The 18,678-nt window shown below is 47.4% G+C and overlaps 9 protein-coding genes across 9 annotated transcripts; 5 read left to right on the plus strand and 4 right to left on the minus strand.

Moving 5' to 3' along the window:
- Positions 1-1,468: 1,468 nt before the first annotated feature.
- On the minus strand, positions 1,469-2,810 carry F5891DRAFT_1022403 (rab geranylgeranyltransferase). The gene is made up of 7 exons (XM_041361229.1): positions 2,705-2,810; positions 2,503-2,656; positions 2,337-2,453; positions 2,070-2,285; positions 1,890-2,023; positions 1,661-1,835; positions 1,469-1,607 (listed from the first exon to the last, which is right to left on the minus strand). The coding sequence occupies exons 1-7, from the start codon at positions 2,759-2,761 to the stop codon at positions 1,483-1,485; spliced, it is 978 nt and encodes a 325-aa protein (XP_041228176.1). The 5' UTR covers positions 2,762-2,810; the 3' UTR covers positions 1,469-1,482.
- Positions 2,811-3,140: 330 nt separating this feature from the next.
- F5891DRAFT_144096 (CRAL TRIO domain-containing protein) lies at positions 3,141-4,928 on the plus strand. The gene is made up of 9 exons (XM_041370654.1): positions 3,141-3,198; positions 3,245-3,472; positions 3,522-3,713; positions 3,772-3,800; positions 3,854-3,961; positions 4,008-4,245; positions 4,296-4,411; positions 4,474-4,566; positions 4,630-4,928. Exons 2-9 carry the CDS (start codon positions 3,371-3,373, stop codon positions 4,739-4,741), a joined length of 990 nt encoding a protein of 329 aa, XP_041228177.1. The 5' UTR covers positions 3,141-3,198; positions 3,245-3,370; the 3' UTR covers positions 4,742-4,928.
- Positions 4,929-4,948: 20 nt separating this feature from the next.
- Positions 4,949-7,159, plus strand: F5891DRAFT_1022431 (uncharacterized protein). Its single transcript, XM_041361230.1, has 7 exons — positions 4,949-5,387; positions 5,454-5,620; positions 5,682-5,715; positions 5,778-5,828; positions 5,898-6,027; positions 6,127-6,873; positions 6,970-7,159. Exons 1-7 carry the CDS (start codon positions 5,364-5,366, stop codon positions 7,041-7,043), a joined length of 1,227 nt encoding a protein of 408 aa, XP_041228178.1. The 5' UTR covers positions 4,949-5,363; the 3' UTR covers positions 7,044-7,159.
- Positions 7,160-7,180: 21 nt separating this feature from the next.
- Positions 7,181-8,593, minus strand: F5891DRAFT_1214999 (Ribokinase-like protein; the record flags this gene model as incomplete). The annotated part of the gene is made up of 6 exons (XM_041369292.1): positions 7,181-7,377; positions 7,432-7,914; positions 7,946-8,045; positions 8,096-8,262; positions 8,320-8,422; positions 8,454-8,593. The coding sequence occupies 6 exons, from the start codon at positions 8,591-8,593 to the stop codon at positions 7,336-7,338; spliced, it is 1,035 nt and encodes a 344-aa protein (XP_041228179.1). The 3' UTR covers positions 7,181-7,335.
- A 1,144-nt stretch (positions 8,594-9,737) lies between these two features.
- On the minus strand, positions 9,738-11,034 carry F5891DRAFT_144406 (uncharacterized protein). Its single transcript, XM_041370655.1, has 6 exons — positions 10,856-11,034; positions 10,766-10,803; positions 10,526-10,716; positions 10,398-10,475; positions 10,279-10,344; positions 9,738-10,227 (listed from the first exon to the last, which is right to left on the minus strand). The coding sequence occupies exons 1-6, from the start codon at positions 10,890-10,892 to the stop codon at positions 10,134-10,136; spliced, it is 504 nt and encodes a 167-aa protein (XP_041228180.1). The 5' UTR covers positions 10,893-11,034; the 3' UTR covers positions 9,738-10,133.
- On the minus strand, positions 11,002-12,008 carry F5891DRAFT_1022446 (carbohydrate-binding module family 50 protein). The gene is made up of 4 exons (XM_041361231.1): positions 11,869-12,008; positions 11,685-11,817; positions 11,527-11,630; positions 11,002-11,480 (listed from the first exon to the last, which is right to left on the minus strand). Exons 1-4 carry the CDS (start codon positions 11,893-11,895, stop codon positions 11,166-11,168), a joined length of 579 nt encoding a protein of 192 aa, XP_041228181.1. The 5' UTR covers positions 11,896-12,008; the 3' UTR covers positions 11,002-11,165.
- A 53-nt stretch (positions 12,009-12,061) lies between these two features.
- On the plus strand, positions 12,062-14,415 carry F5891DRAFT_1022447 (uncharacterized protein). Its single transcript, XM_041361232.1, has 10 exons — positions 12,062-12,458; positions 12,508-12,687; positions 12,744-12,752; positions 12,805-12,833; positions 12,881-12,974; positions 13,025-13,077; positions 13,136-13,261; positions 13,310-13,882; positions 13,935-13,951; positions 14,003-14,415. Exons 1-10 carry the CDS (start codon positions 12,117-12,119, stop codon positions 14,323-14,325), a joined length of 1,746 nt encoding a protein of 581 aa, XP_041228182.1. The 5' UTR covers positions 12,062-12,116; the 3' UTR covers positions 14,326-14,415.
- F5891DRAFT_1106622 (uncharacterized protein) lies at positions 14,416-17,348 on the plus strand. Its single transcript, XM_041363659.1, has 10 exons — positions 14,416-14,872; positions 14,926-15,120; positions 15,173-15,249; positions 15,301-15,383; positions 15,438-15,562; positions 15,614-15,702; positions 15,750-15,889; positions 15,950-16,740; positions 16,791-17,008; positions 17,064-17,348. Exons 1-10 carry the CDS (start codon positions 14,615-14,617, stop codon positions 17,176-17,178), a joined length of 2,091 nt encoding a protein of 696 aa, XP_041228183.1. The 5' UTR covers positions 14,416-14,614; the 3' UTR covers positions 17,179-17,348.
- Positions 17,349-17,436: 88 nt separating this feature from the next.
- F5891DRAFT_1022452 (uncharacterized protein) lies at positions 17,437-18,655 on the plus strand. The gene is made up of 7 exons (XM_041361233.1): positions 17,437-17,624; positions 17,681-17,853; positions 17,905-18,001; positions 18,059-18,121; positions 18,177-18,318; positions 18,366-18,504; positions 18,556-18,655. Exons 1-7 carry the CDS (start codon positions 17,471-17,473, stop codon positions 18,574-18,576), a joined length of 789 nt encoding a protein of 262 aa, XP_041228184.1. The 5' UTR covers positions 17,437-17,470; the 3' UTR covers positions 18,577-18,655.
- The last annotated feature ends 23 nt before the right edge of the window (positions 18,656-18,678 follow it).

Here is an 18,678-nt window from a genome sequence, read left to right on the forward strand (position 1 = left end):
TATTTATAGGATCGTCACTTACACACCATACTAGGAACCCTTGTACCCTTCGCTAGCTGAAGCAAGTGGTTCCACCGACGAATTCAAGGCTTACTATTCTTAGCTGAACGGAGAAAACGAAGGTGTCCTCTAATCATCTCTTTTCGTGGATACTACTGGTGACTTCTGTGCAGATGTACGATACCGAAGTCGCACTGCTAGTAACTTAGTAAGTACAGCCCTCCTACTCCTATTGTGTTGCTGAGGACTTGCTACCAGGAACAATATCTTGAGTACACCACCACTTGATGTCTTCGAAACGCATCTATCTCATCAAATATGGAATAGGCGACCTTCCTGCACTTCCCACAGGAACGACGATCAACCCCGTCAAGTCATGTGTGTTTTCCTCGTTAAAAGAACTGACCATTTACTACTATGATCAGGGTATCTTCCGGAGTCTACACATCCTGTGCTGACAGCTCTTAATTTCCTTACCGATACTACAACAATGTCGTATTATAAATTGAACGACCCTGAGTGCTATCCATTCCTCCCGCCCGAACGTTATTTCCATTGATACATTTGCCAGTGGTTTGACACGAGCTGAGAGGTCATTTTGTGGATACAATTTCAGCGGCATCGTGGCCTTGGCAGCTTGGCTTGAGTATTCGTCGCCAGGCCCAAGCCAGGGGTTTCAGGCCCGACACATCACTGATGCCACTGTCCCTGTCAAGTCCCTGATGTTACGGGGCCTGCAATAAGTACCTAGCTAATCATTAGCCAGCTGATAGCATACCGCTCTGCTCTAGACGTCAATGACCTCGAGCTTGCTGGTAGCCATCGAGAAATACGGATCGCCGCCGAACGTTGCACGTTGCACATCTGTGTGCTGTGTGGAGGATATAAATTCTATCCTTGTCGATATGTCCTCTAACTCGGCAAAATTTCTGTTCGAAAATACGACCTGGACGTAAGGAAGGGATGTCGTCAAGCTCCTTCCAAATCTGCCGGAGCCATGGATGTATGTCGTGGATGGCTCTTTCACTACTCGTCCTAGACCCCGCCTATTTGTCACAGCTAGCGGGCTAAAGTCCTCCAAATGTGACATTGCGCAATCACAGATGGTAGGAAACTCGGGCCAACCTTGTCGACGAATCCTGGTTCCCCCTGCTCGAGTTCTGAATTACAAGGCTATTCAATGCTTTCCCATGGATAAAGTTGTTGCAATTTGTCATCGACTTTAGAATAGTGTGGAGTTCCTGCAAAAGCTATGAGACTACATCATCGCAGTCGGTAGGGGATGGTGGTTCATTTGGATCAAATCAGTGCCACTCGATGATTTGAAAGTCATTGTAGTGAATCCATGACTGAGAGTATTAGTATGAGACGTGTCAATAACAATGATGCATATGACGTGCATATATGATATCTACATATTGTAAGAACGAAGCGATTTCCAATTGGTGTCGACGCCATATGTAACCTCAATCCAAACGCAAATCACGAAGACCTTCTCTGCAAAGCCTTCCACCCTTTCCTGAGACCCAGATTTTCAATAATACTCGCAGGCATGCAGTACACTGGGTCAAGGTCCACTAGTGTCGGGTATCCCAATAATGACAGACCTGTCGAGAAGACGGTTCTAAGGTTGGCTCTGAGATTGTAACACTTTACGCACCGGCCAAGCCAAATATTGTATGGAAGACATCAGGCATATCGCCCGGGCGATCAGCAATACCTCCTGACTCGGTGTCTTGTGCAGAGAGAATGAAGCCTTCCAGTTTACTCGAGTCTATCCATGTAAGCTTATTAAGGATAGAAAGGGCGGATAACACCCAGAAGCTATAGCAAACCTGTAAACAGAGAATCAGGAACACTGCATGGCAGTTATATGCACAGAAACTCACATCCTCCAGCTTTTCAGGGCGTCCGTTGAGTCCTCCATTCGGTAGTTGTCGCTCCGATAACCACCAACACAAGGTTGGCTGATCGACCTCATCCAATCTGTCCAGAATCGCAAGTGCCGCAACGCAAACAAATACTATGGCACTCCAACATTCTGAAATTATGTGTGTTGGGTGGCTCACCTTGTGAAGCATGACTTTCGGCACCCGCAACGTGGCCAAATCCACCATCAAAATTCCTGCAACGCCTGATATATGCAACCGTTTTCTCGATGTCCAACTCATCGAGCTTGCCAAGAAGCGAGAGAGCATTGACCGCACAATACACAAACCGTGTATCAGTTTCGCCAAAGGCATCGCCCGCAAAAACTCCAGAAGGTTGCTGCAAAGATAGAATGACTGAGTCGTGTTAGTGATGTAAACCTATTTAACAATAGATAGACAAGGTACATTTCACAATGCGGCCAACATTGACTCTATTGAGCGCATTCTGCATTAACAAAATTTGTATTGCGCTGAGAGTAGAAAGTAGGTGCACGTCATGATCAGGATGAGCGCTAAAAGCGCCTGCAGAATGTGAGCTCGAAATGGCATGGATCTCTTGATAAGAACAAACCTGCCTCTTCATCCCAGCAGCTCATAACGAAATCTATCATCTCATCGCGATCCAACGCATCCCCATGTCCCATGATCAAAAGAGCAGTCAGGCCCCAGTATACTGCGTTCATCCTTAGGTGAGCTGAGAGATGATAGGACAACTCATGTTTACTCTGCTTGAAAGTTCAGAGATCAGTTCACTGAGTAAGAGAAGAACTAACATCTCCAAGAGCTTTGATATATGCAACATGCTGGGGAACGAGCAGAGAAGTGGACATCACGATATTAGTATAGTTTCAAACCCGACGAACGACGGTCGGGTCACGAACGGTCACATCGTGACCGATGCCCATCACTCAATTTCATACCGCGACCCCCAATATTACCGTTGATCACGAACGGTCAGAACACCATCTCAGATCTGCCTCGCATCTTCGCGACCCACCGGCATGCAACGAGGAGTAGGAGGGGAATCAAGAACGAAGGTAAGGCTGCTGGTTGCGAACGCTATGCATTCTGGCGCCAATACTATTGCTAACTCTCGTAATTGATATAATTGATATTAGTCACATGATATCACTCACAGCATCCTTTTTTCATTGATTCAACTATCTGGATGTCTTCTATAGTACTGAGAACGACTCTTTCTCAGTACTTAGCGAACGATTCTATCAAATTTTGATGCCACTATCGAGGAACTCAGAATGGCGTGCTGGTAAGTTTGAGTGGCTGTATGTTAAGGTTTAAAAGCTTATGTAAAGTAATTTACATATGCGACACCTCCTGTCCCTTATTACCAAATTCACTAGCTATGTAGGTCCACGTGTGGCACCAGGCAGCCACGGTTGTCTGTTCACTTTCTTTCACCCAGCTCTTCATTTCGTACCATGGTCAGAGCTGTTTTTACTTCCCCAGAGCAAGGTACTGTCGTGCAGCCTATATACCAGTACTCCGACGAGCAACAAACCCATATAAAGGCATTACGTGAGGTATGACACTTTTCTTTCTGTCATCCGTTACCTGAGTCGTCGTAAAAAGTATGCAGATACTCTGCTTCTGGACTCATCAGACCCGTACCATAAATGGGAGCTGCGATGGTTGAACAAGCCAGATACCATGCCTCGGTACATGCGCGCGGCAAAATGGAAACTCCCTGACGCGAAGCGTAGAATAGAGGGAACCATCAAATGGAGGAGGGAGTTCCAACCAGAGTTAATCAGACCTGATGATGTATGTGCATATTCAACTCGAAGATAATATTGATACATACACAGTTGCCAAAACGTAGGTGAAGATAGAAGCCGGGACAGGGAAGATGTATGTAACTCCTTCCCACTTCATATGAAAGAGAGCTAATCAACGGAACACAGCATCTTAAATGGGTTTGATAAAGATGGCAGGCCCATAATCTACATGCGCCCTGGTCGCGAAAATACCGAAACCAGTCCTAGGCAGTTAAGACACCTCGTTTGGTGGTTGTACGTTCTTAGTCCTCTCATTCAACGTCATCTCACAGGAGTACAGAGAACGTGCAAAGGATTTGATGCCCCTAGGACAAGAGTCACTGGTTATCATCGTAGATTATAAATCCACGACGCTTCGCACCAACCCTTCGATATCCGTTGCCAGTAAAGTACTTACGATCCTTCAGCAACACTATGTAGAAACTCTCGGTCGCGCAATCGTCACCAACCTTCCAATGTTGCTTAATTTCTTCTACAAAGGCATTTCGCCATTCTTGGATCCTGTCACCCGGGACAAGGTACGCGTTATTCTGTATCTGCGTAGGAAACGTGATTTGACAGACTATAGATGAGGTTTAATCCTGATCTTCTTGAACTGATTCCAAAGTCTCAGCTGGACTCTGAATTTGGAGGTGATTTTGACTTCGAGTTCGATCACGAGACATACTGGAAACAAATCGTCGAGTAAGTTTCTAGAGACCTTATTCATCGATCAATGTCAATGATACGAGTTCTAACATCATCAGCTTCTGCGGCATCGCTGAAGACGGCACCCGCTTAGAAGGCTATTTTGATGGACCAAAGAATATTTATGGAGAACTGCCTTCACAACATTCTGAGTGAGTCTCTACCCATTAGATGTTTTGTTTTCTGAACGCTAACAGCGTGGATACTGAATCTAGTACTGCATCACCCACTTCCACATCGTCCACCACTGCGTCTGTTACGTCCGCTAGCGAGATTGTCTCACCCGAAATGACACCCGCTGCCCCAGAGTTAACCGAGGCATTGTAGATCACTCACGGATATTTTTTGATGATTGTACACTATATACACGGAACTGTAATTCAACATAGCAGCGTCTGTATAACATAGTCTTCGAACCCTTGCTACAGATATTCCGATGCCTTGTAATAGCAGATTATATTTGTTCCATTGCTTAGCGCTCAGTCACCATGTGTCATGGTTGTTCCATTGAAAACTTGAAATTGTCAATATATTAGTATCTCGTAGGTCATTTGGATAAAATACAAATGTGTGCTATAATACTGTGACACAGAAGCCTTCGTATCACAACTCTTCTAACTCTGCCTTTGATACTATCAGAGGCCTCACCTGACAAGACTTCGCAAGCCCTTCCATGAACTCCTCGAGAGTGCCAAGCAAGATTACGAACTTGAACAGCTGCCTTAATTAGCAAGATGACATAAGCCTCCGTGCTAATGCCACGAGTCGCGGACACCTTCTGCCACATTCTGCCATCGCCCAAATTCCCCCGCCGCCGCACGGACGTCAGCCACAGGTTTAGCCACAGCGCATATTGACGAGCGCAATCCAATCCCAATAAATTCTGAACAAAAAAATCAGGATCATCTTAAGTTTGAAACGGCTGATCTAGTGCAGCGCACCATCCAAGATGGTTCGACAAGCAAAACAGACAGTGCGTAGTGCTCGCGGATTGAATTGTGCTTATCAGCCACCTGAATTCACTGTGGCTGAAATGTAGCCGGAACAAAAAAAAGAGTCACAGAAGAGAAAGACGACTCAGAAGAAAAAGGTGACAGAGACTGGAGTGTGGCCATGCAAAATCGATGGTTGCAACAAGCAGTTTGCTCGGGAGGCCGATCTGAAACGGCATCAGCGAACTACCAAATTACACTCCGTGCCAGGATTGTGAGTGCTTATTCAAGCATGTATGATACGCGACGGTTCTGACGTGGCTATGCCCCTGTAGTGCATGTCCGCAATGTGATGCTACGTTTACACGAGTACGTTATTCTTTGATCACTTTCATTCATATGGTGCAATTACTAATACATGAATCTGGCAGACTGATGCATTACGGAGGCATCAGAAGTCCAGGCATGGACATATATTGAGTGTCAGCTAATTTATCTGATTGGAATTGTATACAGACACAACGGCGTAATCATCGAACCCACGGAGGTAGAGAAGAAGAAAAGTAGTACCTGAGCCCCGGGCATCAGGGTCTCAATCTCACAGCCGAAGTCCATCGCCGTCATCGAAAGGTGCAGATAATCCAACCGATGGCGCTCCACCCCCTCTTGGTACTCTTGGCGGTCCGCAAGGCTCACACTAGTTATTATCGTCAACACACTATGCCTGCAGGTGGTAGGTGCATTCGTTCTCGACCTAATTCACCCTCTCAATTGTGACAGCATACATGGCACCACCCCTTGGAGTAATCGTTGAAGGTCAATATCCTCCTAACGTTGGACTCCCAACATCATCGGCTCGATTACACCAGGCAACATGGCCCCCAAGCGCCTGGATTCCTGACGGGTCGCAACCACCACCTATTCCGCCTATAGGCTATCCGCATCCTTCATACTATGCATACTATCGTGGAATGCCTCACCCTCCACCGCCCTCTGACCTCATGGCTCATCTACAAAACGGTGTCCAGCCGCACTCTCCCTCGCCCTGTGATGACTCATCGAGCACTAGTAGTCCTACAAGGACGAGTATGCACAGTGGCGGCGACCCCTCTGCGTCGGGAACAGGGAACTTCCATGGGAATGAAGCAAGATCTCCTGTCATCGACCCTTCGCTAGACATCTCACCAGTGTCACCAGCTGCAAACCATAAAGCATCTTTTAAGGTCAATCAACCCGCTGTAGAAGTCGTCTTGTCATCGACAGAAAGAGAGCCATCACGTGCACCGGATATCATACACTCACCCAGTCATGTGGACCCTCGATCGGTATCACACCATTCTAGCTCGGCTTCTACCGGAGGTAGCATCGAACGAAACGAAACATCAAGAGAACTCACGTCCAGTCACGATATAGAACCACCTGAACTATTTTATGCTACCCAATCGCCACCCCATACTCACACTTTCGAGCGTCCACCTGAAATGGAACACATGCTCACAGAAGATGGAGAGCCTATGCTGAATCCAGGTTCGTTCTATTCTGTTGTGATTCGAAAGTTGATGCTTATATGTATCTGCAAAGCCGAGCTGTTGACTCAGGTGGGTAGCGCGATGACTGCTGCAGAATCTAATGTGTATGATCTGATGCTGGACCTACTGAACCAGGAATCCCTCGCATCTCCACCTCCATCTTTATAACAGTCATACTCTAGATTATTGATGTTATTCCTCGCTGTTTTTTTACATGCATTACCTTACTGTACTCACGCATACACAGCTTGTCTTCCATGCATAACATTGGAGCTTTTTGTAACACTTTAGTCTTAATCATCATCGAAATCATAGATTCGAAATATCAGTTGCTACATGCTTGTGGAAAGCGAGTGATGAAGGAACATCGGTATGTGTAGTAAGGATACAACAAATATCGCTGTTGAAAGCGTGATATATGTAGGGAATTCAGAAAGTGTATATGGATAGTTCAACGTGTTTAAAGAACGGAGACCTTGGGCCACAGGTATTGGGGACCAACCTAATGGATATCTATAATCAGCGAGTGTCTTGATATCAAAATGCATCGACTTACAAGCTGGATATTCATGGCACCCATCTTGTGCCCAACCTCGACACACTCATCCAAGCTTTTACCAGCGACATACGCGCCGAGGAAACCACCCGCGAAAGCATCACCAGCACCGTTGGTGTCGACGATCAGCTCTTTGTCGATAGCGCTGACTTTGAAGACCTTGGGGCTGTCAGGCTCAGCGGATGATACCAAGGTAGTGGACTCAGCGCCGTGCGTGAAGACCACGACACGCGGGCGAGATTTGTTCGATTTGGGGAAAATCGCAACAGCCTTGGCGATAGCAGCAAGGTCCTTTGTGTCTGGCAGACCGTTTGCGGCTGCGTATGCCTCAGCCTCGGTCTCGTTGCCGATGATGATGTCGCAGTAGGGGAGGACGGACTGGAGCTGGGTGCCGAAGAACTGCGCAATGAAAGGTGCAGAGAAGTTCATTGCAAACACCTTGGAAGCAGCGGATGCCTTTTGGCTGAGCTCGAGCACAACGGACTGTGCCGTGCGTCAGGAAGAAGCCTTCTACGTAGAAGACTTTTGCGGCGTCTACCAAAGGTGCCACTGTGGGGGAAGAGAGATGCGATTGCTCGAACTTCTCAGCTGCCCGGAGGGTCGTGACCAGGGAGCTGATATACCGATTGAGTTTGGTGCTACAGATTTGTGATGTTGACCTTACCGATCATGCCCCGTGAGGACGACGGCGCATGCGCCCGTTCTTTCACCTGGCTTGACGAGGTAGACCTCCTGCAGGCCCTCACGCTTGTTTGCCGCCCGCAGTTGATCTGCCAGGTTGTCATCTCCCACGCAGCCAGTGTAAACTACTGAATTGGGGGGAAGAACATACTGTGGGAGTGTCAGTATCTGAAACCTGAGGCCTGATTATAGAGCATAAAGACTTACTGCGGCTCCTCGGGCAGCGTTTTGAGAAGCACCACCAGCAACGTATGTGACCTTGTAGTCCTTCACGAGCTCATCAGTAGCTGTAGGCGTTGACGATGAATGTCTGACGTGGAGAGCGATTATCGGATACTCACATGGACATGTGCTTCTCCTCCGCAAGGATGGCATCGTTGGCCTTCAGATCATACTTCTTGAGCAGCTCTTCACCGTTAGTGACCTGCACGTCGAGGAGGGGGTTACCGATGCAAAAGAGTTGGTACGTCTGAGAGGCCATGGTGGTATGAGATCAACAGATGATGTGAACTTTGAGGAGAACAAGAAGCCAATATCTAATCGACGTGTGATGGATGATACAAATAATTTTCCATGCCAACGTCAGCTGCTACATTATCATAGCACAAGATTTCGTTGACATGATCGCTAATGGGCAATTTCTGGGCATACAGATTTGATACAGATCGTAGCCTATCTATAGATCTAGCATAAAACGTGATTGATCGTTGGTCGACGGTCGACGATAATACTTTCTGTGCGATCGTCTTGCGAGTATGAGACCTTCAAAACGATATCATAGAACCGAAAGCCGAGTATAACTCTTGTGTTACTCAGATTGTACTAATTAACAGTGCGAGAACAGCATCGGAGGAGCAGGAGCGTCTGTGCAAAGACGCGAAAATAACCCGATAGGGTTGTTGCATAGTTAGCGGTCTATAAGTACACCGTATTGGAAGGATGGCAGATGTGTGAATCCCTAGGCTAGAGTGGAGAAAGGTGACTGTAACTTCGGGAGGCTGGTTAATGATGATGCATGGTGATGGGCAAGGGCAGGTGAACAGCGAGATATTTGAGTTCTCAGCTGGCCTGTGGATCAACTCTGGTCACGGTAAATCCACTTCGTGTATGAATTCTTGAGCTCAATCCATCAGGTGGATATAGCCTTGTCGACGTCGTCCAGAACCTATTTCCAGGTTTAACAGGTATATCGATAAATGAGATAAACACGCACTGGTGCTTGACAGCGGCTAGTGTCCAGCATTTCGACCCGGTGCCGGGTGGTGTGACTGCATGCGCTATAAATGAGCAATGTTGATCGAAGGAGCAGCGCTAGTTAGTACTACATACCCACGAAGAAAACGACAGTTCAAAGTTCGAGTGCCTTTCCCTTGAATAGGTCCAGGTGCCACTCATCAACAACGGTTGGTCATCGCATCAGGGCCAAAGAGCCCATGAAAGAAGTTGGAATCATGACCTGTGTCAGAAAGCTCACGACCGCTGAGAAATGCACGACCAGTCAGCGCTAGCGCTAGTCAGCTATCGAAGGTGGGTCAGGTGAGCGACGTGATAAGCTGTTGTGAGGTTCCACGATCAACAGATGCATCGGGACTCGCCACACTAATCGGTCTTATATAAAATTCAGTCTGCCCGAGTTAGGACAGTTTACTTTTGAACCAAGGTATCCGTTAACGCGAAGACTCGGCTCGCAACGTTGCAACTCCCAGACGAGCTCGAATTCATTGATCCACGTCTGGACTGTCCACTGGCATGTCCGCGTCATGGTGGAGCTAAAATCTCATTTCCGCAGTGAGTCGCCGGTGACTGCATGACTAAGTATTATTGGAACATGGGAAAGAGGCGCTATGAGCTATGTATGTCAGTAATCGTAAAATCGTGGCAAGGCATGACGTAGATGTAGCAATACATGTAATACGAGTGTCGCACATCGTCTGTAGAATGAATAACTATAAAGAAAGAAGCCCTAGAAGACAATGTCTTGCATGCGCAGCGACCTAAGTGAGCTGGGACAGCCTGCATGATCATGCCATTAGTGACCCGCGCATTCCATCACCCCGGCGTGCCGCGAGAATGCCCCGTATCAGCACAACAAGGATTGCGAACGTCACAAGAAGCCTAGCAGGAATATGAACAAGAAAGTGATGGTCATGTATCAATAGCACGCACCAAATAACCCAAGCAAAACCCTCTAGCGCGTTAAGTTGCCCGCAATACACGAACACCATCTGGGTACTAAAGTGATAGGACATGAACAATAAGAGCGCGACGCAAGAAGATACACGAACTTGCAGTTCAGCCCTCCACCGAGAGCTGCGGTTATACTTGCAGCACCCGCAGTCCAGAAGATCCATGTTAGAAGTAGGCTATGACGATTTGTCAGCAAGTTCTATCAAGTCAAAGGAGGTTGACTTACAAGACGACATGAGAAGCTACACTACTCATGGGGCTATCTGGCAAAGAAAAGAAGAAAAACATGTAGACACCAGACAATACGATCGTCCATATTGAAGTGAACAGTAGAAAACGCGTGCGGTCTCGTTCTGCTAGACTGAAGTAGTTTTGATAGGAATTAAAACGTGACGTGAGCCAGGCTGAGATTGCAAGCTACCGCAGGGATTTATTATTTCAGCGTTGCAATGAAATGTGCACATACCTCGATGATACAGAACAAGATGATCAACGAGAATACAACTGCGATCCAGTAAGTCAGTTGAACTGAATGAAGGAAACAACAGATTCTTACTAGGGTGTCCCCTTCGCATGTGGGTATTAAAATCCATTGTTCAAACTGGATATACAAGACTCGTTTGGCTGATAGTTCGTGATTGTTCGTGAAAGATGAAAGAAACAAGTTTTGATGGAGACCGGTGGAGCTGCGCGAAAGTTGAACAGAAGCATAGTGGCTATGCAGCTGCGTTACCACATTCAGTTCTGACGTCATCTAGAAGTAAACTGTTCGATAAAGCCAATATCCAAATGTCCATATGCGATGAGCAATAATATACAAATGAGACTATGCTGCGTGGAATATATTTTGAAATCATAAAAAGTCCCTAGAAACGGACACTAATAGACATTCCTTCATCCGGAACGCAAACACGTTCACCAGGCATGAGCTTGTCGCAGTCCACTTTGGGGTTGACAATGAGAAGTTTGTCTAAAGAGGAATTGTGGTCGTTGGCGATATCCCAACAAGTGTCTCCAGGTTGCACGATGTAGGAGAGGGTCGTTGAAGGGCATGGAACAGGAGCGATACGTGTAGGCAACAGAACGAGACGCCAGACCAATAATAAGACGACAGCAATCATGAGAAAGAACGGGAAAAGTGTACGGTAAGCTCCTCCCCGGGGATTGTACCGGGTGCCGTTCTACAGCCGAATTGAGATAGGGCGGGCAATGACGGCGAGAACTTACCTCATCTAGCGCCAAGATGCGATAACCGTCAGTGCCAGTAGGAGCAGCTTCCAGGTCACTGTCTTCATCTACCTCTTGAGGGATGGAAGAGGGTAGTTCAGACACTGCATACACGTGTGAACTGCGAGCGCTAACAAAACGGCGTCCAAAGCATTTACCTAGCTTAAGCTCTCCGAATTCAGAGCCCTCTGGCCCTTGGTATACCAATCCTTCACGGTCACGGAAATAATACCGCTCACTGTCGGCGTCGTAACCAACTCGCTTCACGCCTTCTGGGAGCCTGTAATCGTCCTAGAAAACTTTGGGTCAGCTTGCCGAGGACAAGGTCAAAAATAGTAGTACTTCATCGTACTGCGTCCAGCGCCCCATAGTTGTTCGTTACGCACAAAAGGCCAACCAGTGGATAAGTGCTGTTTTTTGCAAAACAAAGAACTCCTAGTTGAGGATTGAAATGGAGACTGAAGATGCTTTGACGCTTCACAGGCAATATAATGCAACGGAGAAAGCCGAATAACCGTCACTGCCACTGTCAGACGTGGTATAGCCCCACTCGCTAAGCGCTAGGGGTTGTGGGTTCTCCACTCCATACTATGCAAAGGGTGGTCAAGGCTATGTTTCCAATATCCTCAGAACTCATATTCAAAGTCGCCTTGCGCGGCGAGACATTGCTCACTTCACCTCGTTGGAACAAGGGAACAGCCTTCACGAAAAAGGAGCGTAATGATTTTGGTCTAACGAGCAGACTTCCTTCTCGCGTCAATACCATCGAAGAACAATGCGAGAGAGCCTATGATCAGCTACGCTCTCGTGAATCTCCCATACAAAAGAACTCATTCTTGCAGAGTCTCAAAGAGCAAAATTGGGTTCTTTACTATTCTCTGCTATCCAGGCATCTCAAGGAGTTGACTCCTATTATATACACGCCTACCGAAGTGAGTTCTGGTCTTTTCTCGAGTGTTTAAGTGATTGACTGTATTGTAGGCAGAAGCGATTGCAAACTACTCTCATCTTTTTCGTCGCAGCGAGGGGTTATTTCTCACATTCCCAGACCAAGACTCCATGGAGAAAGATTTCCTGGAGCAAACCCGCGGGAAAGATATCGAGTTGATAGTCTGCACAGATGCAGAGGCTATCCTGGGCATCGGCGACCAAGGCGTTGGGGTAGGCGCACTTCCGTTGCTCTGCCTTACATCTCTAACCACTGCCTGACGTCATAGGGAATCGGGGTGAGTATCCGCACATATCTCACGACAGGGAGTTGTTGAACAGTTGTTCCAGATATCATCTGCCAAATCTGCGATATACACGTGCGTTCGCACTGCCCTCGCTTTATTCTTACTTCATGTGGTGACAGGTTATTGGCTGGGATAAACCCAGCGAAAGCGCTCAGTGTGACACTTGATGTCGGCACTGACAATGAAGCGCTCTTGAACGATCATCTTTATGTCGTGCGTGCCTTTTAAATCACTGTCATCATTCGCTCATCAGACAAATTCAGGGATGGCCTTCGAGAAGGATCCGGGGTGTTGAATACGATAAATTCATCGACAAGTAAGTTTGACTTACCTCTTAGTTGGTCTCGCCTCATGGGCTTGCGACACCTTCATAGGTTTGTCCAGTTGATACGCAAACACCAGCCTCACTGCTTGCTGCACTTTGAGGACTTTGGAGTTACCAATGCTCAGCGATTTCTTGACCTGTACCGCAATGAGCATTCTGTTTTCAATGATGATATGTATGGTTATGCGTCATCAATATATCAATTAGCACTAACGCACAGTAGCCAAGGAACTGGCGCGGTTACACTGGCTGCTTTGATGGCCGCTATTGGGGTGACCAAGTCGAAGCTGGCAGATCAACGCTATGTCATCTTTGGAGCGGGTTCTGCGGGCCTTGGTATTGCAACACAAGTTCGGGACGCAATCATACTCACAGACGGTGTGTCTCGTGAGGAAGCCAACAAGAAATTCTACCTCGTTGATCGCTTTGGTCTCATCAAGCAGTCTCTTGGTCCTAACAAGATACGCCCTGCGTTGCAAGAATTTGTACGGCCTGATGAAGAATGGAGCGATGTTCCAACTAATAACACAGGAGAGGTTGAGCTTCTGGAGGTTGTCAGGAAAGTACGACCGACGGTCTTAATAGGATGTTCGACGAAAGGTGGCGCTTTTACCGAGCGCGTCGTGAGGACAATGAAGGAAGGTTGTGAGAGACCTATCATTTTCCCCCTCAGCAACCCTAGCCATCTGGTGGAAGTTGATCCGAAGGACGCGAATGACTGGACAGAAGGGATGGCTTTACTAGCCACGGGCAGTCCGTTTCCACCAGCTAAGATGCCGAACGGCAAAGACTATGTGTAAGCTTGTCATATCATGAGTATCATGCACAAGCTGATTTGTGACTTGCAGTATCGCTGAATGCAACAGTGAGTTCATATAATCCCCCGTTTGTGCAAACTGACCGTTGCTACTTTCAGATGCTCTCATCTACCCTGGACTTGGATTTGGTTCCATGCTGTCGCAATCCAGGCGCATGACCGACGGGATGATCATCGCAGGCGCACAACGCCTTGCTGCCCTCTCTCCTGCACTCAAAGACCCGGACAGCGGCCTGTTACCCGACTTCGAAGATGCTCCAGCAGCCAATCTTGAGGTTGCAATAGCAGTAGCACAACAGGCATTTGATGAAGGCATCCAGGGAGTTAGTTGGACCAAAGAAGAGGTGAGAGCTAAGGCAGAAGACAAGCAGTGGAAGCCAGTGTATGGTACGTATGAGTATGATGAGCAGGGCGCAAAGTAGTTGTGGTTTGTTTTGCAACCTCGAGTCACGAGAAGCGAGATTGTTCTAATCGAATTTTTGCTATAAAGAAGCCCAGCGCCTTCGATCAACCTTCGGTCTAAGATACCTGCAGCGGCCCATCGCGGTACCGGTATTAATATTGTTCCTCATCGATATAAAGTCAGCATGTACATCTGCTCGAGGTTAGTGGAAGGAACCCCAAAAACTTGTCACGGTTTCGCGTCTGTCACAAACGTGACAGGACGCGTCTTGGTCCAAGATCAAGCTCGAGATTCTTCCCCTCACTAAGATGTCTTTTTCTAATCTTTGTGGGTCCTCCGCTGTCGATATGGACAGCGACGAGGAATTTTCAGGGCACATCACGAAGAAAATCAAAATCACCGCCAACAATGGATGGGAACACGTCTTTGCAAGAGGTGGAATCAAATCGTGCTTTACAAAAACTACCGCCGTAGATGCGACAGAATTTCTCAAGAACTATCGTCCCCGAGCACAAAAACAGAGTCTCGAAATACTTATCTCCTTACCTTTGGATATCCTATTCGAGGTAACTCAGGTCCTTTGTCATTTGATCATCCGAGATAATCACAATCGGCCCAGATCTTTGGGAGGCTACTTCCGCTTGACTTACTTCATCTCTCACGCACTACCAAGGCTCTGCGCTCTGTGCTGATGCACCGCTCATCTACCACCGTGTGGATGGCTGCGCGCTCCAATGTAAAGGGCATGCCTGCTTGTGCTGATGACATGTCGGAGCCTGCGCATGCGAGCCTCGCGTTCGATATGCATTGTCACGTAAGTGTTCTAATCATAGCACACCCGGATGCATTTGACCTTCCTAACTTAGAATTGTCTCAGACCAAATGTGCGCAATGTTGACTGGAACCTCCGAGTCAGGTACTGCCAAAAATGCTTTAAAGAGCGGTAAGCTAGGTCTCGCTTGATGATGCATAGGCTTACCGACTGGCGCTTTAGTACAGAGGTTGTCGATGATAAGTTCAAAAAAACATATGGATTAAAATTGCACCATTGTCTGTCATTAAGCATGACGCAGAACCGTTAGTTTTCTGTCCATTCACTGGCGCATGTCCTTACTTTGATTCACCTTCAAGGAAATGACGCCCGCTGCCTGATTTCAGACAGGGAATCATTGGTCGATGAGTTGTCGAAGCTCGGGCCAGAAGAAAGATCTGTCCTTCGAGGTTTGAAGAGAGATGCGGTGCTCGTTTGGAAGGAGGTATGTCTCCTGTTTTCGAAATATTCATTCTTGTTTGTTAAGTATATGCAGCATGCCGTTCTGTGCACAACATGGATGGAAGGCGAACAACAGAGCAGATGGAAGGAGCTCGATCATCTGAGAAGCTTGCGCCATGACGCGTAAGTCTTGTGTCCAGCTCCTGATGCTCACGGCTCAACATTCACAGTATCCTGGAGAAGTTGATCGAACTTGGCTGGGAGGAAGATGTCAACAAGCTTCCAGATCGGCATACTGCACGAATCTACAAGTTGTCCCATTTTGAAGATCATCCACTTGTCAAGCAGCCAAAGCCCTTGACCGATCGCAGTAAGGCTTTTCATCTACTTTTGTTCGTTCGTGTTTCTTTAACGCTAACTTATTGAGCAGTCTGGCAAAACATCCAACACAAGATGGTCGAATTCATGGGCCAAATGCGCGAATTCCGCATTCTACAAGAAAGAAAGCAACAGATCAGGGAGCGGCAAAGCCTCCTCGCTACGATATACAGTGACTGGCAACGGGAGAAAGGGTATCACAAGTATCTTATGCCTACTGCTGCCGACCTCTTCGGGATGCGACAAGTTCGCGATATTGTGGAGTTGCCTGCTCATCTGACTGTCACTACGGAAGATTTTCAGCCTGTTCGCGAGGAGTTATTTAAACTAGTCGACTCTTGGAAGCGCTGCAATGGTCATGATTTGCGGTCAGACTTGCTATGGCGGCTTGAAATCCACCCACCGTACTGGCTTGACAGACTCTCTGTTCAATGCGAGAGACTTGCTGTTGCTGTCTTTACGTGCACAGGGTGGCTTTGCGACGACATTCCTGAGCCTAATGACTCGCCTCGGTACATGTACTTCCCAGAGTACCTTCACCATAGATGCAATCGGATCCGGCGACGAGTATGGAATGAACTCGACCCTGCTAACACGTTTGCAATGGGCCAAGGGTATCCGGGAAATACTGTGCAACGAGAGTGGTCCACGGACGACCTCGAATTAGATAAGAAGGCCTCCCAAACCGTGAGGAACATCATCGATGCATGCGACTTAGACTGGAGAGAGGTAACAGTATCGGCGCTCGACACTCTGGATCCTAGGTTGGTCTGCCTGAAGTGCAGCTACGGCAACCGCTGTGATGGAGAGAGACCTATGATGGTCCGTTCGTGGCGAGAATCTGTAAGTTGATCTGTGGGCTGAAGTAAGACAACGTTGACGAGGAATCACAGGTCAAACATTGCGCCAAGAAGCATTGGAGTGATTCCACTGTGAAGTGGCAGAAAATTTCAGATGAGGAGAGTAGAAGTCTTCGCCAAGACCAGGAGGAAGCCGCCGCGAGCACTACGATACCTCCGCGCAAAATTTGGCGGTGCACTCATTGTCATGACAAGCCTGGAGAACCGGAGAAAATGACTGTGCAGGGAATGACGGATCACTTGGAGGATCAGTAAGAGATCCACTATGTATGCGTATCTCTCTCAGCTGATATCGACTCTGCGAAGTCATTCGATAGATCTAATCAACCAAGTTGCCGGAAAGGACTTCGCTGAAGCTTTGGACGTGCCTCCTATAACGATTCCTTCTGTGAAGCTGAAGCCGAAAGCCGTGGACCCTTAGCCTTTGAAATTTCGCCCAACACACTGGGAAAAAAGCTTCTGCGATACATTTTCATGAAGTCGCTATTGAATATGTAAATATTGCGGTCTTCATAGGTCCATTCATGTATGGAACTCCAGTTAAACCACAATAATTAGCGTCATATACTAGTCTTGCGAGCTTGTAGTTACGATTAGATCTAGTATTCGGGTCATTTACATGAGCCAATCGTAAACCCCACCCAGTCTTTACGAAATGATTACTAAGCACTTTCTGTAAGTCTGAGCTCGACGAAGCTCGCACTTATCAAGTCATGGCCACATCACAGGCAGCCCCAGTGGACCCTCACTCTATGCAAGATGTTGCACCAACATTAGCAGAAAATGGGACACCTCAACCAGAAGGGGAAGAAATTCTTTCTGAGACTCTTTATATCCAAAACCTCAACGAGAAGGTGAAGATCGACGGTGAGCATCGAAACATACCACAACTTGGCTGTGATTGATTTCTCTTCTTTCCATAGTGCTCAAGGCTTCACTAAAAGGCTTGTTCAAATCGTATGGGGAAGTGCTGGATGTTGTAGCGCATAGCAACTTGAGAATGAGGGGTCAAGCATTCGTCTCATTCGCATCCCCAGAGATCGCACAGAAAGCTATGAAGGAAGTCCGTGGCTTCCCTCTCTACTCCAAACCTATGGCACGTACTTCTATGTCATAAGCTCGTTCTCCGCTCATATGATTGTCTCAGCAAATTACGTTTGCGCGGACGCGATCTGACGCTGTCGTCAAACGATTGGATGCTAACAACCTTGAACAACATACGGCCAAGAGAGCTGAACACAAAAGTGGGGTTTTCTTGACAAGGTTTGTTACTGAGAGCTGAGAAAAGTTGAATTGTGCAGGGCGTACGCGATATTCGAACCCCTTGAAGCAGAAATTCAAGGCCAAGCGGATGGCTGCAGAAAGTTTGTGTTACAGCCTTATATTCACCGGCTGCACGCTGAATTATGTTCATTACAGTTGACGGAGCTGCTGCAGCTCCTGCAGCTAGGCGTCCCAATGTCCAGATGCCAGACGAATACTTGCCTCCCAACAAGATCCTTTTCCTTCAAAATCTACCCGAAAGCGTTACCAAGGACCAGCTTATGGCCCTCTTTTCTCAGTATGTAAACCCCCTCCGCGTTGAGAGGCCGATCTTAACTTTCTCAGGTACCCAAACCTCCACGAGGTTCGGCTTATTCCAACAAAAAAAGACATCGCGTTCGTGGAATACATGGACGAAGGCAGCGCTGGGGTTGCCAAAGATGCTCTTCACAACTACAAGCTTGATGGGGAGAATAAGATCAAGGTCTGTGGATATGTTTTCTTTTCTTTAAGAACCACTCTCACTTCGTTTCAGATTACATTCGCCCGGAAGTGAACTTCTTGTATTGTTATGCTTTGGGATATTGTATCATATTTTAATTGATGCTACTTGAGTTAGAGTGGTCCACCTGTTATCGCCATGACTGCCTCAAGTCCC

This window comes from Suillus fuscotomentosus (assembly GCF_016647785.1).
Source record: "Suillus fuscotomentosus strain FC203 chromosome Unknown F5891scaffold_16, whole genome shotgun sequence".
In the NCBI taxonomy this organism is placed as follows: Eukaryota; Fungi; Basidiomycota; class Agaricomycetes; order Boletales; family Suillaceae; genus Suillus; species Suillus fuscotomentosus.